This window comes from Dipodomys ordii, unplaced genomic scaffold (assembly GCF_000151885.1).
Source record: "Dipodomys ordii isolate 6190 unplaced genomic scaffold, Dord_2.0 Scaffold74, whole genome shotgun sequence".
NCBI lineage: Eukaryota > Metazoa > Chordata > Mammalia > Rodentia > Heteromyidae > Dipodomys > Dipodomys ordii.
Window position 1 is genome coordinate 5176270 of NW_012267290.1, and position 12373 is coordinate 5188642.

The following is a 12373-nucleotide window of genomic DNA, read 5'->3' on the forward strand; positions in this document are numbered from 1 at the left end:
TACTCAGAACTGCAGCATCTCCACGACACACAGGCCGGTGCATCCAAGCCTCCTCACCCCCCACTTACTTGTGATACCAGTTGATTTTCATTTCTTCTGTGAAGTACTTCATGAAACACTGGAGTCTGATTCCCTCTGGGGTGCAGAGAACCTTCAGCGGGGAGGCGGACGCTCCTGTGGACGACAGAAGGCCTGAGATCTCCAGAGGGCGGCAGGGCCCTTCCACGCACCCTCACCCCGGACAGAGCAGGCTGAGATCTCCAGAGGGCGGCAGGGCCGTGTTCCACGCACCCTCACCCCGGACAGAGCGGGCGTGCTGTCTGCAGACACCTCACGCGGCGTGGGCCGAAGTCTGTCCCTGTCACACATGCTCAGGAAGCAAGCCCACAGACCAGAATGTTCCAAAAAGCCCTTTGCAGAGCACGGGGAGAAACGCACCATTTTTCAAGAGCCAGCACCTGCCCCTGAGCAGCTGCACTGGAGGGGTGCAGGTGACAGGGACTCGTTAGGCTGACAGCCTGTCAGCCCAACGCGTGGGAAGAACCAGAAAGACCACCAGGAAACAAAGGCAGGAGCGGACGAGAGCCTACATCAAATTAAAACGCTTCTTAACAGCATTACAGCAACAAAAAAGCAGTTACCAGAGCTGAGAGACAATCCACAGAACAGAAAAAGATCTTCTCCAGATTCCTCTATACTCAACATATAGGGATTAATATCAGAATATACAAATAACTCAAAAAATAGATATTCTTGAGTTATAGCCCAGTTGATAAATGGGTAAATGGACTGAAGAGACATTTCTCAGAAAGGGAAATAGATATGGCTGATAGAGGCATGAACAAATGTTCAGCACCCTTAGCCATGAAGGAAATGGAAACCAAAACTACACGATGCTACGTGCAAACCACACTAAGAGCCCGTTCTCCCCGGAAGAACGGCAATCAAGCACACAAACCAGCTGGGCGCCTGTGGCTCATGCCTGTCATCCTAGCTACTCAGGAGGCTGAGATCTGAGGATCACCGTTCAAAGCCAGCCCAAGCAGGAAAGTCTGTGAGACTCTTATCTCCAATAAACCACCAGAAAACCAAAGTGGCGCTGTAACTCAAGCGGTAGAGCACTTGCTTTGAACTGAAGAGCTGAGGGACAGGGCCCAGAGTTCAAGCCCCACACCAAAAAAACAAACAAACCATACACACTGGCAAGGAAGCAGGCGAGGGAGACCCTGGTGTTCTGTTGGTGGGAATATGAATAGGGAAAAGACTATGGAAACACTGCGGAGGTTTCAAACACTGAAAACAGGCCTGCTTATGATCCCAGCCTACCGCTCTTGAGCATATGTCCAAAGGAGAATAAACCAACATCCAAGAGAGACACTTGCAGACACACGCCTACCAGAACAGCCCAACAACAGATGAATGAGGAAATTACAGTTCATGTGTTCCACGGAATACTATTCAACCAGAAAGAACACCCAGGTACAATGGATCTGTGAATTAAGACAGCAAAAACCGAGAGCTGTTGGTTGAATCGTGAGAGGGTGGAGGAAGCCCAGCTGCCTCACGCAGGACGTGTGCAGAGTGCGATGGTCTGCGTCCCAGGCCGTCTGGAGACAGCAATGAGAAGAGACATTCACAGGAATGCTGGGAGAGGCGTGGGAGTGGGGGTGAAGGGCGGCCGCTTCCGGAGGCTTCCAGGAGGTCCTGACGCAGCAGGCTGAGCACCCACCAGAAGCTACCTGCATGCTAGGTCTTCGCTGCCTGACCAGAAAACAAGCCAGGTATTCTGTGAGGAAATCATGTAACTGCTAGCAGAACACGTTATACACATGTGAGCTACTATTGCTAAATTCATAACCGCTGTCGCTGGGGGCCGGCGGCTCTCTGAGGATCGATCAAGGTTTGCAGCCAACCCGGGCAGGAGAGCCGTGAGACTCTTCTAATTACTCACAGAAAAAGCTGGGAGCAACACTATGGCGCACGTGGTAGAGAGCTAGCTAGCCTTGAGCAAAAAAGGAGCTTGGACAGTGACCAGGCCCAGAGTCCAAGCCCAGGACCAGAAAAACTAAAAATAACCGTTATCTTCGCTCTGATGGATTCCATGGAAGGGCAAATGGAGAAAGAACTTAGCAGACATTGGTGTGGCACGTAGGAGTCGTCCCAGTTCTAATGGTTTTTAGTTCCCTTCTGTTCTTGAAATAAGGATGCTGACAGCAGTTCTGGATAAAGCCATTGCCAGAGTCACCGGAGGCAGATGGCCAGAGGTGGTTGAGTGGAACCCCAGGCTCCGTGCTCAGCCCAAAGCTCTGGGGAAAGCGGGGGACCCTCCAGCCGGGGCAGTCACGTGGGGGGCAGTCACGTGGGCGCGGCTGCACCTCCTGCTCCCTCCCTCCAGGGGTGAACACGGCTGATGGTAGCGCTAACCAGGGGGCATCTCTTACCACAGACTCGACTCATCGCCAAGATCATGTCCTCGTACACTGGAAGAGAGAGCAGAGAGGCGCGTCAGGGTGGTACTGTGACAGGAAGCCTCCTCTCCAGGGTCTGATTAAATCCGAAAAGTGACACGTTAACTGGCCACCGTATCCGTGAAGGCTCTGTGTGCTGTAAGTCCTTCCAGCTGTCACCCCGTACACAGCGCTGAACTGAACATCGCATGCACAGACTCCAGCTGCACTAGCCAGCACATAAACCTCACCAACAGCATGCAACACAGCTGACGCAGTGGATTCTCTTCCACAGAGCTGGCTATAAAATATGTACAAGACCAGGCACCAGTGGCTCATACCTGTAACCTCAGCAACTCAGGAAGCTGAGATCTAAGGATTGTGGTTCAAAGCCACAAAAAGGAAAGTTTGTGAGACCTTTATCTACAATTAACCACCAAAAACTGGAAGTGGTGCTGTGGCTCAAGCGGTAGAGCTCTTGTCTTTTTTTTTTTGGTCGGTCGTGGGGCTTGAACTCTGGGCCTGGGCGCTGTCCCTGTGCTCTTCAGCTCAAGGTGAGCACTCTACCGCTTGAGCCATAGCATCACTTCTGGTTTTCTAGTGGCTAATTGAAGATAAGAGTTTCACAGGCTTTGAACCATGATCCTTGGATCTCAGCCTCCTCAGTAACTTGGATTGCAGGCATGAGCCACTGGAGCCCAGCAAGAGCTCTTGAACAAAAGAACTCAGGGACAGCACGCTGGTCCAGAGTTCTAGTCCCAGGACTGGCCAAAGAAGAAAACAAAATGTGCAGGGGCCACGGAGGTAGAACCCACCTGGTCAGTCAAGCAGCTCAGTGTCACACACAAGGGGGGTGGGCCAGGACAAAGGGCGTCACTCAGTGTCACCAAAGGGGGCGGGCCAGGACACGGGGCGTCACTCAGTGTCACACACAAGGGGGGCGGGTCAGGACACGGGGCGTCACTCAGTGTCACACACAAGGGGGCGGGCCAGGACTCGGGGCGTCACTCACCTTGGCCTGCTATTTCCAGGATGGACACGTCTTGACCTCTGTCATCTTTCAAAGTTGCCTTGTATTCGCCATGGTCCTTCTTGGACAGCTACAATAAAGCACAACCCCATCTGCGTGAGCCGGGTACCGCGCCTCCGTGGGCCCTGGGCGCGAACACCAACAAAGACAAGGCGGACTTGGAGGGCTTCCAAGGCAGGCTGGCTGTGCCCGGCACACGGCACCTTGGGTATGAGCAGCTCACAGACGCCTCTCTCCAGGTCCGGCAGCGTCTCCGTCTCATACAGAACATCGTCCTTGAGCCACTTGAACACCGTCTCTTTCTTGGTATTGGCGACCTGTGAAGCAGAGACCCCAGAGTGCTGTGGACTCATTCAGGCTGTGAGTGAGAAAAACCTTCAGGGCTGCAAACACAGACCCGGGAACCACATCGGTCTTCGCTCGAGACCGGCTCAGGCAGAGGCTCACGGAAAAGCTGTCCCTTGCTATGGTAAAGGCATTGCTATATTCCATCTTCTAGAATAATGATGCCCTCCCAGGGAAACAGCGCAAATGACTCTCACGACTCTGACTATAAAATGAGCTGGCTAATAGGAAGCATCATTACTGTGAATGAGTCACAGGGGATGTATTTTTTAATCTAGAAATAATACAGACTATTCTTAGAGGCCTACAAAACTCTCCCAGATGCAGAGACCCAAAGGGAACAAAAGGCAGACCGAGCAGCTGCTGGGAGAAGCCTTCCTGCTGGCTGGCTCTGGCTTCACGCGGGGCAGAGCTTCAGAGGATTCGGCAGAGCCGCAGGCGTCCCACGGAGCCTATGCGTGCTGTCCCATTCTGTCCCATGTGAGGGAATGTGGGTGTGCCCGGAGCCTGTGGGCCTGACGATGCTGTACCCACATCCCACAAGACCCCAGGACGGAGGGGGCCAGAGGCGGCTCCGCAGGGTGAGCTCTCGGGGTGCAGCTGTGCCACGTGCTTAGGATCTGCACTCCGTGGCAGTGTCGGTGAAAACGTGTCACAAGCAGAGATTCCGCTGTTTTGATCACCGTGTTCACCAATGAGGGGGCCCTGCCTGGTACAGAGACGTCATCCTGGGGGAGCAGAGGCCCCTTGGGGCGTCTCCCACCAGCGCGTGAGCGTGCACACGGCCCTGGTGGAGCCCACAGCAGTCCCCCGGCCCCCTGTGCCCATCTCGAGTCCACTCACGGCAAAGCCCTCACTCTGAGCTCAGGTCTGTCTCCCTCCACAGTCATGAGGATATTGTCAATTGTGGGTCCCTGGGTGCCAACACGAACTTCCCAGCCACCTTCAGCCTGTGTTCTCTGAAAACACCTGGGTCCATCTGATGCCCAGGGGAGCAGTCTCAGGCCCTCCATACTGCTCTGAGGTCCAGCACCCCCTCCGTTCCACTCTGACCCCAGACACTGGGGCACAGCACATCGGGCAGCGCACAGCGCACCGGGCACGATGGGCAGCGGATCTCCTGCCCATGGCACGTCCGCCCCGGGCCACGCAAAGCCCCTGACGCTCTCTGAGCTGGCTAACACCGCCTCTCTATGACTAAGATTTCTCTTAAACATTTCTTTTTTTGAAAGGGCTTCTGTGAAGTGATAACATGAATATATTATTTCATGTTATTCTCCAAACACTTTGCCGTGCAAATGATGAACTTTAAAATGCTCATCTACCCGAGTCCCTAAATTATAAAAAAAAAAAAAAAGTGATGTTGGAAAATGGCTCACAGAATCAGCATCACAGGACTGGCAAGGAGACACAGAGCATTAGAATGCAAAATGTTTAACGCTCAAGTGATGGTTATCTGGGTTTTCTGGTGTTTGTGTTCAGGGTCTATGAACACAGGAGTCGGGAACCCCAGTTCCCTGAAGCATTTATCTGTGGTTCAGCACCAGGGCCCTGCCCCGCCCTGAGTCACGACAGAGGGAGACTGGCCGCTGCCCTTCCTCCCGGGCTGCAGGACCAGACCACTAACAAACCCAGCTTTGAGTCCCATCTAGAAATCTGAACACACATCAACTTTCCACCAGGTAATCCCTTGAGAAAATCGCTTCTTCCAGCGCACACAGCAGGGGGCGGACGGCCTCCCTCCTGGGCCCTGCCACTCTCCTGGCTTTGAATACCACTGAGCTTCCCGTCTGGGGGCCAGGCCTGCGCAAGCCTCTCCAACCTCTTTGCAACTCAACTTCTTTTCTTTCCCAAATATTCTCAGTCTTCCTTCTGAACATATTAACACAGAAATGATCTACTCACCGCCAAAACAAATTAAAAACCTAAGCATTTTTCTATAATTAATTTATGACATCTGTGGGAATTTTTAAGTATCAAAGCTTTATCCCTGGCTTTCACAACAAAGAAGGGTATGATGGGACGTTACAGATCAATCGTCACCACTAGCGATGATTAGGGAGGCCCAGGGAAAGTTAATTTAATCCGGTCAATCTCCTGTGAAGTCCTGGGACCCAGACCCCACAATGCACCCTGGGACTCGAACCCAGCTCAGCCCCTGCTCGATGGCCCTGTCCACCACGCCTCTGGAGGTCGCTGCTCAGCCAGGCTCCCTGACTCCGTCACTTAAAATGAGCTTAGCAAAGATCAAAGCTGATCTTACCACTGAATCCTTAAAATACAACTCAGGCTGTGTTCTGCTCCCCAGAGGCCCCTTATTCTCCCGGTGAGGTCCTCTCGCCAACCAACGGCTGTGTCTTACTGCGGCACACCTTCTGGAAAGTTCACCTGCTCAAACGCAGCGTGTTTATTTGTATACAGTAATCCACTTCTTTCGTCTGCCTTCGCACACCCAACACGGCAGTCTCTCCTTGGAGAACGGACCCATGCGCTCATCCGGGAGCGGCGGTGCCGGGCCACGGCAGGTGCACAGAGTGGACAGGCTGAGCCCACGGCCCCTGCCCGCCCCTGGGGGCCCCAGCGAGCCCCAGACCCCCGGGGAATGGGCCTCACCTTACAGAGGAGGCGGACTTCACACTCGTCGGTGACATCCCAATGCAAATACTCGGCAAAGTGAGGGCCTGGGGAGAAGGGCCAAGTTACAGGAGTCACAGATGCACACGCTCGTACGGCCTGCGTGAGGGCCTGGGGAGAGGGGCCAAGTCACAGACGCATGCGCCTGCGTGAGGGCCTGAGGATAGGGGCCAAGTTACAGGAGTCACAGACGCACACGCTCGTACGGCCTGCGTGAGGGCCTGGGGAGAGGGGCCAAGTCATACGAGTCACAGACACCTGCGCTCGTACGGCCTGCATGAACACACGCAAGTGTGTTTGCTCACTCCTTCCCTGCGCTCTGCAGGGCAGAACCGAGACACGGTTCACAGCCACAGCATCAACACCAGTTTCCGCTGGGCCTGACCCTGCTGACCCTTCCCCCCCCCCACTTCTCCTGCCTCTTCTGCCCCTCCTGCGGGTCCGCCCCCACCTGCCCCGCCCCTTCCTATGGGCACGTGTCTGGACCCTGCTTGAGACTGGGCATGCCACTACTCTTCAACAAAAAGTCTGCTGAAATCACTGTGCTCTCTCTCAAGGCATCTGTGTCTAACCAAACGTCTACCACATGGTAAACGAAGCCTCGAGAGAAAGCGTACTGCTAGACATGAGAAGAAAGAACAGCTCCACCTAGCAACGTTCTTCATTCGTACAGTATTTGAAATTGTAAAAAAAAGTGGATGAATGATTCTCAGCTGTTCATCACTTCTCCTTACACGAAGTGTATGATAATGCCACTATCTCACACACAGAAAGTGTGCAGTGACTTCCGCCACATCAATACACTCGGCAAGGTCGGCTCAGGTGGGGCTTGGAGCTCCGATGGGGCCTCCTCTGAGGGACTGTGCCGGGCGGGAGAGCCCGGGAGGAGCAGCGTGGGCTTGGGAGAGAGGAGCAGGAAGTAAGTGTGTGTGCCCAGCCACAGTGCCAGGCTGGCCAGGTCTGGATGAGCTGGATGGTTGCAAACAAGAAATGCACAGACGAGCCTAGCGCACTACATGGAATTGTTAGTGTGTTAAGTAAAAGAAGGAGATGTGTATTTGGGAAGAACTGTCTCTCAGAAAGGTGCAGTTACTCAGAGCTCAGAGCCTGGCCAACTGAGTCAGTCTCTTGATGAGGACAGTGACAGGAAATAGGATCAGACCATGGGGTCAGAAGCATCTGAAGCCTGAAGCAAGACTAGCAGAGAGCAGAACTATAGCGAGCAAGTGCCCAGCTGGGAACAGCTACACTTTCAACCATTGCAACTGCTTTCAGTCACCGGGATGCTGCGGGGTCTGCTTCCAATAAGTATGTGAGGCTCCTTACCTTGCTTCCTGAGGAATTCTTTCCTCTGAAATTCAGCCTCTTCTAGGACAGCCTTGAATGCTAAATTCAATATTCAAGAAAAAAGAAAAGAGAGGAAATACGTCTGCTCTCTCCATCAAGAGAATTTTCTATGAATTACTTTTATGGGCATGAAAATAGTTCAGTCCAGCATACCATCTCCAATAAGGACCAGAGAAGACTGGCTTTTGGCCTTCCCGTCTTGGATCTGCACGGTGTAGGTGCCTTCATTTTCAATGGTAAATCGGTCCATCACCATCTCTATAAGTCCGGTTGACTTGTCACATTTAATTCTGTGTGTCTGTAAGCAATGGAGGACATTGAGAATTATATAGTGAAGTTTTTCCTCCACGTGTAATGGCTGAATCTGCTGTGGGATCCTAAGAAATGGTGCACACAGCCACAGAATGAAACTCCATCACCTGAACCACCTAAACCAACCACCAAACGCAAATTTGCAAGCTCCATTCTGTGACCAGACCAGGTTCCGAGTGGAGAACACGAGCCCACAGGACTCTCCCGACAGAACACTCGCTACCCAAGGACAGCCACCCGTGAGAGGCAAGCCAGCCAAAGCAGGAACCAAGGGCCCGCTGGTGGAGGCCTGCACAGAGAACAGCACAAAGTGACCCCCAGCGGCGCTCCTCCCACAGCTACAGGGGCTCACAGCCAGCAGCGGACCATCGGAGGACAGACAAAGGAGACCCTGTGCAGCCTCAATCCCGTCGCTCCCGAACGCCCAGTGCCCTGCAGGCAGCCCGGGAGGCCGCGTCCACAGAAGGGACTGTCCACGGAAGTCTGCTCAGCCTGCCTGCTCCGCTCACTCTTCTTGAAGAGTTCGGGGCTGCTTCGGGCTTCTCTGGCGTCTGAGTCTCATTCCTGGCAGCATCCCTGCCCTGGCTCTGTGCTCCCCGAACACCGGCCGGCTCCAACACCCGTGGGGGAGGCTGGGTGCCCTCAGGGACTTCCTTCCTGGCACCCGTCAGTCCTGCCAGCCACAGGGAAGTAGGGCTGTGCCTCCCTCCTCTCTGCAACCCTAAAGTGCCTCATCGAGCACCTAATCAGCAATGAACACCGAACGACCACATAAAAGTCTGTCAGGCACAGAGAGAATGCCCAGACTGCTAGCTCGCTCTGCTGTTGGAAACGTCCTAATATCACAGTCTCCAATTCTCTGCCTTTCCCGAAAGGACTCCCTGACTGCCTTGACATGCCCTTGATTCTGTACTCTTCCCTCCGGTTTCTAACTGCAGGTGTATTTCTCCAGCTCTCCGATGCCCCTGGGGGGCTGCACTCATCTGGGCCTCTGTCCCGGAGCCGTGTGGCGACAGTGTGTGTTCACCAAGAACACTGAGGAATAGCTGCCACCAAGCACCGGAGAGGAAAGTGGAAGCTGCGTTCCCAGGGCTTCGCAGAGAGCCGCCGTGTCTGGAAATCTCCATGACTTCCAGGTAGAAGTGAATAAAGCCTGCCCTACTCTCCCCAGACTTTTATCTGCAATACACACACACACACACACACACACACACACCCCATTTTAGTTAGAAATCCCAATACTGAATGACGGAAGGGGTCACACTGATCAAATAAATGGCTTTGTACTAATAATCAGGCATGTTAAACTAAAACCCCCTTGTACAATTAAAGATAAACTTTAAAAACAAATCGCAGTGTTCTTTCTCGTGTGTCAGCATGAGCTGTGTGGATCACCGGCAGGCATGATGAGAAGTGGGGGAGAGGCCAGGACTGAGGAGAACCTTCCAGAGCGGCATCCACGGCAGCCGTGCAGGGTGACCATACCCGCCGTCGGCCGCTCCAGCAGTGGTCCTGGCACCCACCCCAGGCAGGTGGACAAGGCGCCATGCGTGAGCCCAGCGCCGGCCCCGGGAGCTGCCTCTGGTTCTGAGAAATGACTATTCCCACATCCAGAGAGAACATCAGGCTGCCAGAAACGGCCGAGCCTCATCCACAGGACTCCACGCTCAGCTCTCAGAACGCCCAGGTGAGACGCCTCCGGAACCGACTCTCATCAGCTCTGAGAGGCAAAGCGTCGGTTCGCCCGGCCGGAGCCCAGCAGCCCCCTGCTTCCTGGCTGAGGCACAAGCAGGCTTCCCCACAGGACGCCATGCGCAAGAGAAAGCCCAGCGATCTCACAAGTCCCAAGCAGCAGGCTTTCATGTGACGCTTACAAAAGTGTCCGTCTTCACGTGTGAAAGTCACCCATGGACTGCTAATTACACATGTGAAATAGCGCAGCCACATTCCAAACAGTTAGTGATGATACCATGTTTAAAGCAAATGCGCATTAAAAGATGCTCTGCAACAATCAAGAAAACGCGGTATATATACACAACGAATTCTGTGCCTCCATCAGAAAGAATGACATCGCCCCATTTGTTAGGAAATGGAAAGATGGGAAAATTCTACTAAGTGAAGTAAGCCAGGCCCAAAGAAACATAAGTCCCATGGTTTCCCTTATTTGCAATAATATATGTCTGAGTCAAGCAGAAAGGTCAAAAGCTATGAACATATGACCAGATAAGATGAAGTTAAGCGAAATGAACCCCAAGATAGGGACACAAGTGGTTTTTTTCTTTCTTGCTATTGTTTCTAACATATTTATAAGGTACCACGTGATTTTTTTGCTGCTTTGTATGTCCCTCTCTCATTGTATAACCCCCATTTTCACTGTATTTGACGTTGGTATAATTTGTGGAGGGGAAGGAAAAAACAAAATGTTTAAATAGGGATACAGACTGACCCATTGTAACAATGAGATGTACAAGATACTATGTTGAAAAACGAACTTTGCAATTGTGGGGGGGGGGGTAGTTGTGGAGGTGGGAAGGAAGGAATGGTAGAGGAAAATAAAATAAAATTTAAAAAAACATGTGCTGCAGTTGGGCGCTGGTGGCTCATGCCTGTAATCCTAGCTACTCAGGAGGCTGAGATCTGAGGATAGCAGTTCAAAGACAGCCCAGGCAGGAAAAGTCCGTAAGACTCATCTCCAATTAACCAACAGAAAACCCGAAGTGGCGCTGTGTGGCTCAAGTGGTAGAGCGCTCTCCTTAAGCTGAAGAGCTGAGGGACAGCACCAAGGTAGAGTTCAAGCCCCACAACTGACTACAGTTCCTTTAAACCCTGTTTCACGGCACGACCTCTGCTCAGAGGTGTCTCTGACGCCTTGATCAGACCATGCGGCTCAGATCCAGCCTGCACACCATGGTTTCCCACCCATTCGCAGGGCTGGGGGATAACGCGATCTCCACAGATGACAGCCACACGCGGTCCCACCCACCGCCCGTGAGCACGAGGAGTCAGCGCTGAACACATGCACACGCTCCGGGAGCACCACGAGCCTGGTCATGAGCCACGCCGTGTTTATGTGATCAGGACGGAGCGGGCTAGCTCTGCCGGTAGCACCACTGGCATGGAGGGAAAGGTGCAGAAGAGGGAAAGTCGCTGGCTGGGCCATCTCCAGTGCATCCTGACAGAGACCCAGGGAGCGGTCTCCCGGAGCGCACGGGTTCCTGGGCAGGAGACACAGCAAACACAGGCACGGCCTTCTCGGCACCCGCCCCCAGGGAGGACAGTGAGTCTCAGGGTTCTTTGCACACTCGCCTGCGGGCACCGCCCACCGTCCAGGCACTGGTGAGATGGAGGTGGGGAATTGTGAGTTCAGGGCCGGCCTGGGCCAGGTCCTGTCTTAAGGGGAGCACTCTGAGGCCGAGCACGTGCAAATGCACCGTGTGGAGGAATAACCTGGCAGCGCACACACAAACTCACCTCGCTGTCCGAGACTTCCCTGTCATTCACCACGAAGCGGAAGCTGGCGTCCGCAGACAGCGGCTCGGCCTGCAGCCAGAAGCGAACCTGGCCCTTTTCTAAAATCTCATAGGCTAAGTCCGACTTCAGAGGGAGGGCTGGGGAGAGAGGGGCCGGACTTCAGAGGGAGGGCGGGGGGGGGAGGGTTGGGGAGGGCCTCGTGGGGCAGGCCTGGTCCCCATGTCCCTTGGAGAGACACTGAGCCAGGGGCTCTTGCGCACTGGCCCCGGAAGGCAACCAGTGAAGCCAAGGCCTGTGTCAGCCTCACGGCCTCGGGGAACCTAGAACCTTCAGACCCCATCGGCAGCTCCCGAGCACCCCGGCTGGGGGCACCCGGCCTGAGGATGCTCTTAGGCCGGGGGGCCCGGGGCGTGCAGGGCACAGGTCTGGGGGCCCGGGGTGTGTATGGGCACAGGTCTGGGGGCCTGGGGCGTGCGGGGCACAGGTCTGGGGGCCCGGGGTGTGTGGGTCACAGGTCTGGGGGCCCGGGGTGTGTGGGTCACAGGTCTGGGGGCCCGGGGCGTGCGGGGCACAGGTCTGGGGGCCCGGGGTGTGTGTGGGCACAGGTCTGGGGGCCCGGGGTGTGTATGGGCACAGGTCTGGGGGGCCCGGGGTGTGTGGGTCACAGGTCTGGGGGCCCGGGGCGTGCGGGGCACAGGTCTGGGGGCCCGGGGTGTGTGGGTCACAGGTCTGGGGGCCCGGGGTGTGTGGGTCACAGGTCTGGGGGCCCGGGGTGTGTGGGTCACAG

General features: G+C 54.6%; 1 protein-coding gene across 1 annotated transcript in view; it reads right to left on the minus strand.

Annotated features, from left to right (window-relative positions):
- Myom2 (myomesin 2) overlaps positions 1-12373 on the minus strand; it is a 63782-nt gene that overhangs the window by 9645 nt on the left and 41764 nt on the right. The window contains exons 23-30 of the mRNA XM_013024216.1: positions 11587-11743; positions 7957-8101; positions 7783-7842; positions 6436-6503; positions 3681-3794; positions 3460-3547; positions 2442-2480; positions 69-174 (exon numbers count right to left, since the gene is read on the minus strand). Coding sequence (XP_012879670.1) covers positions 69-174; positions 2442-2480; positions 3460-3547; positions 3681-3794; positions 6436-6503; positions 7783-7842; positions 7957-8101; positions 11587-11743 — 777 coding nt within the window. The remainder of the gene's footprint in view (positions 1-68; positions 175-2441; positions 2481-3459; positions 3548-3680; positions 3795-6435; positions 6504-7782; positions 7843-7956; positions 8102-11586; positions 11744-12373) is intronic.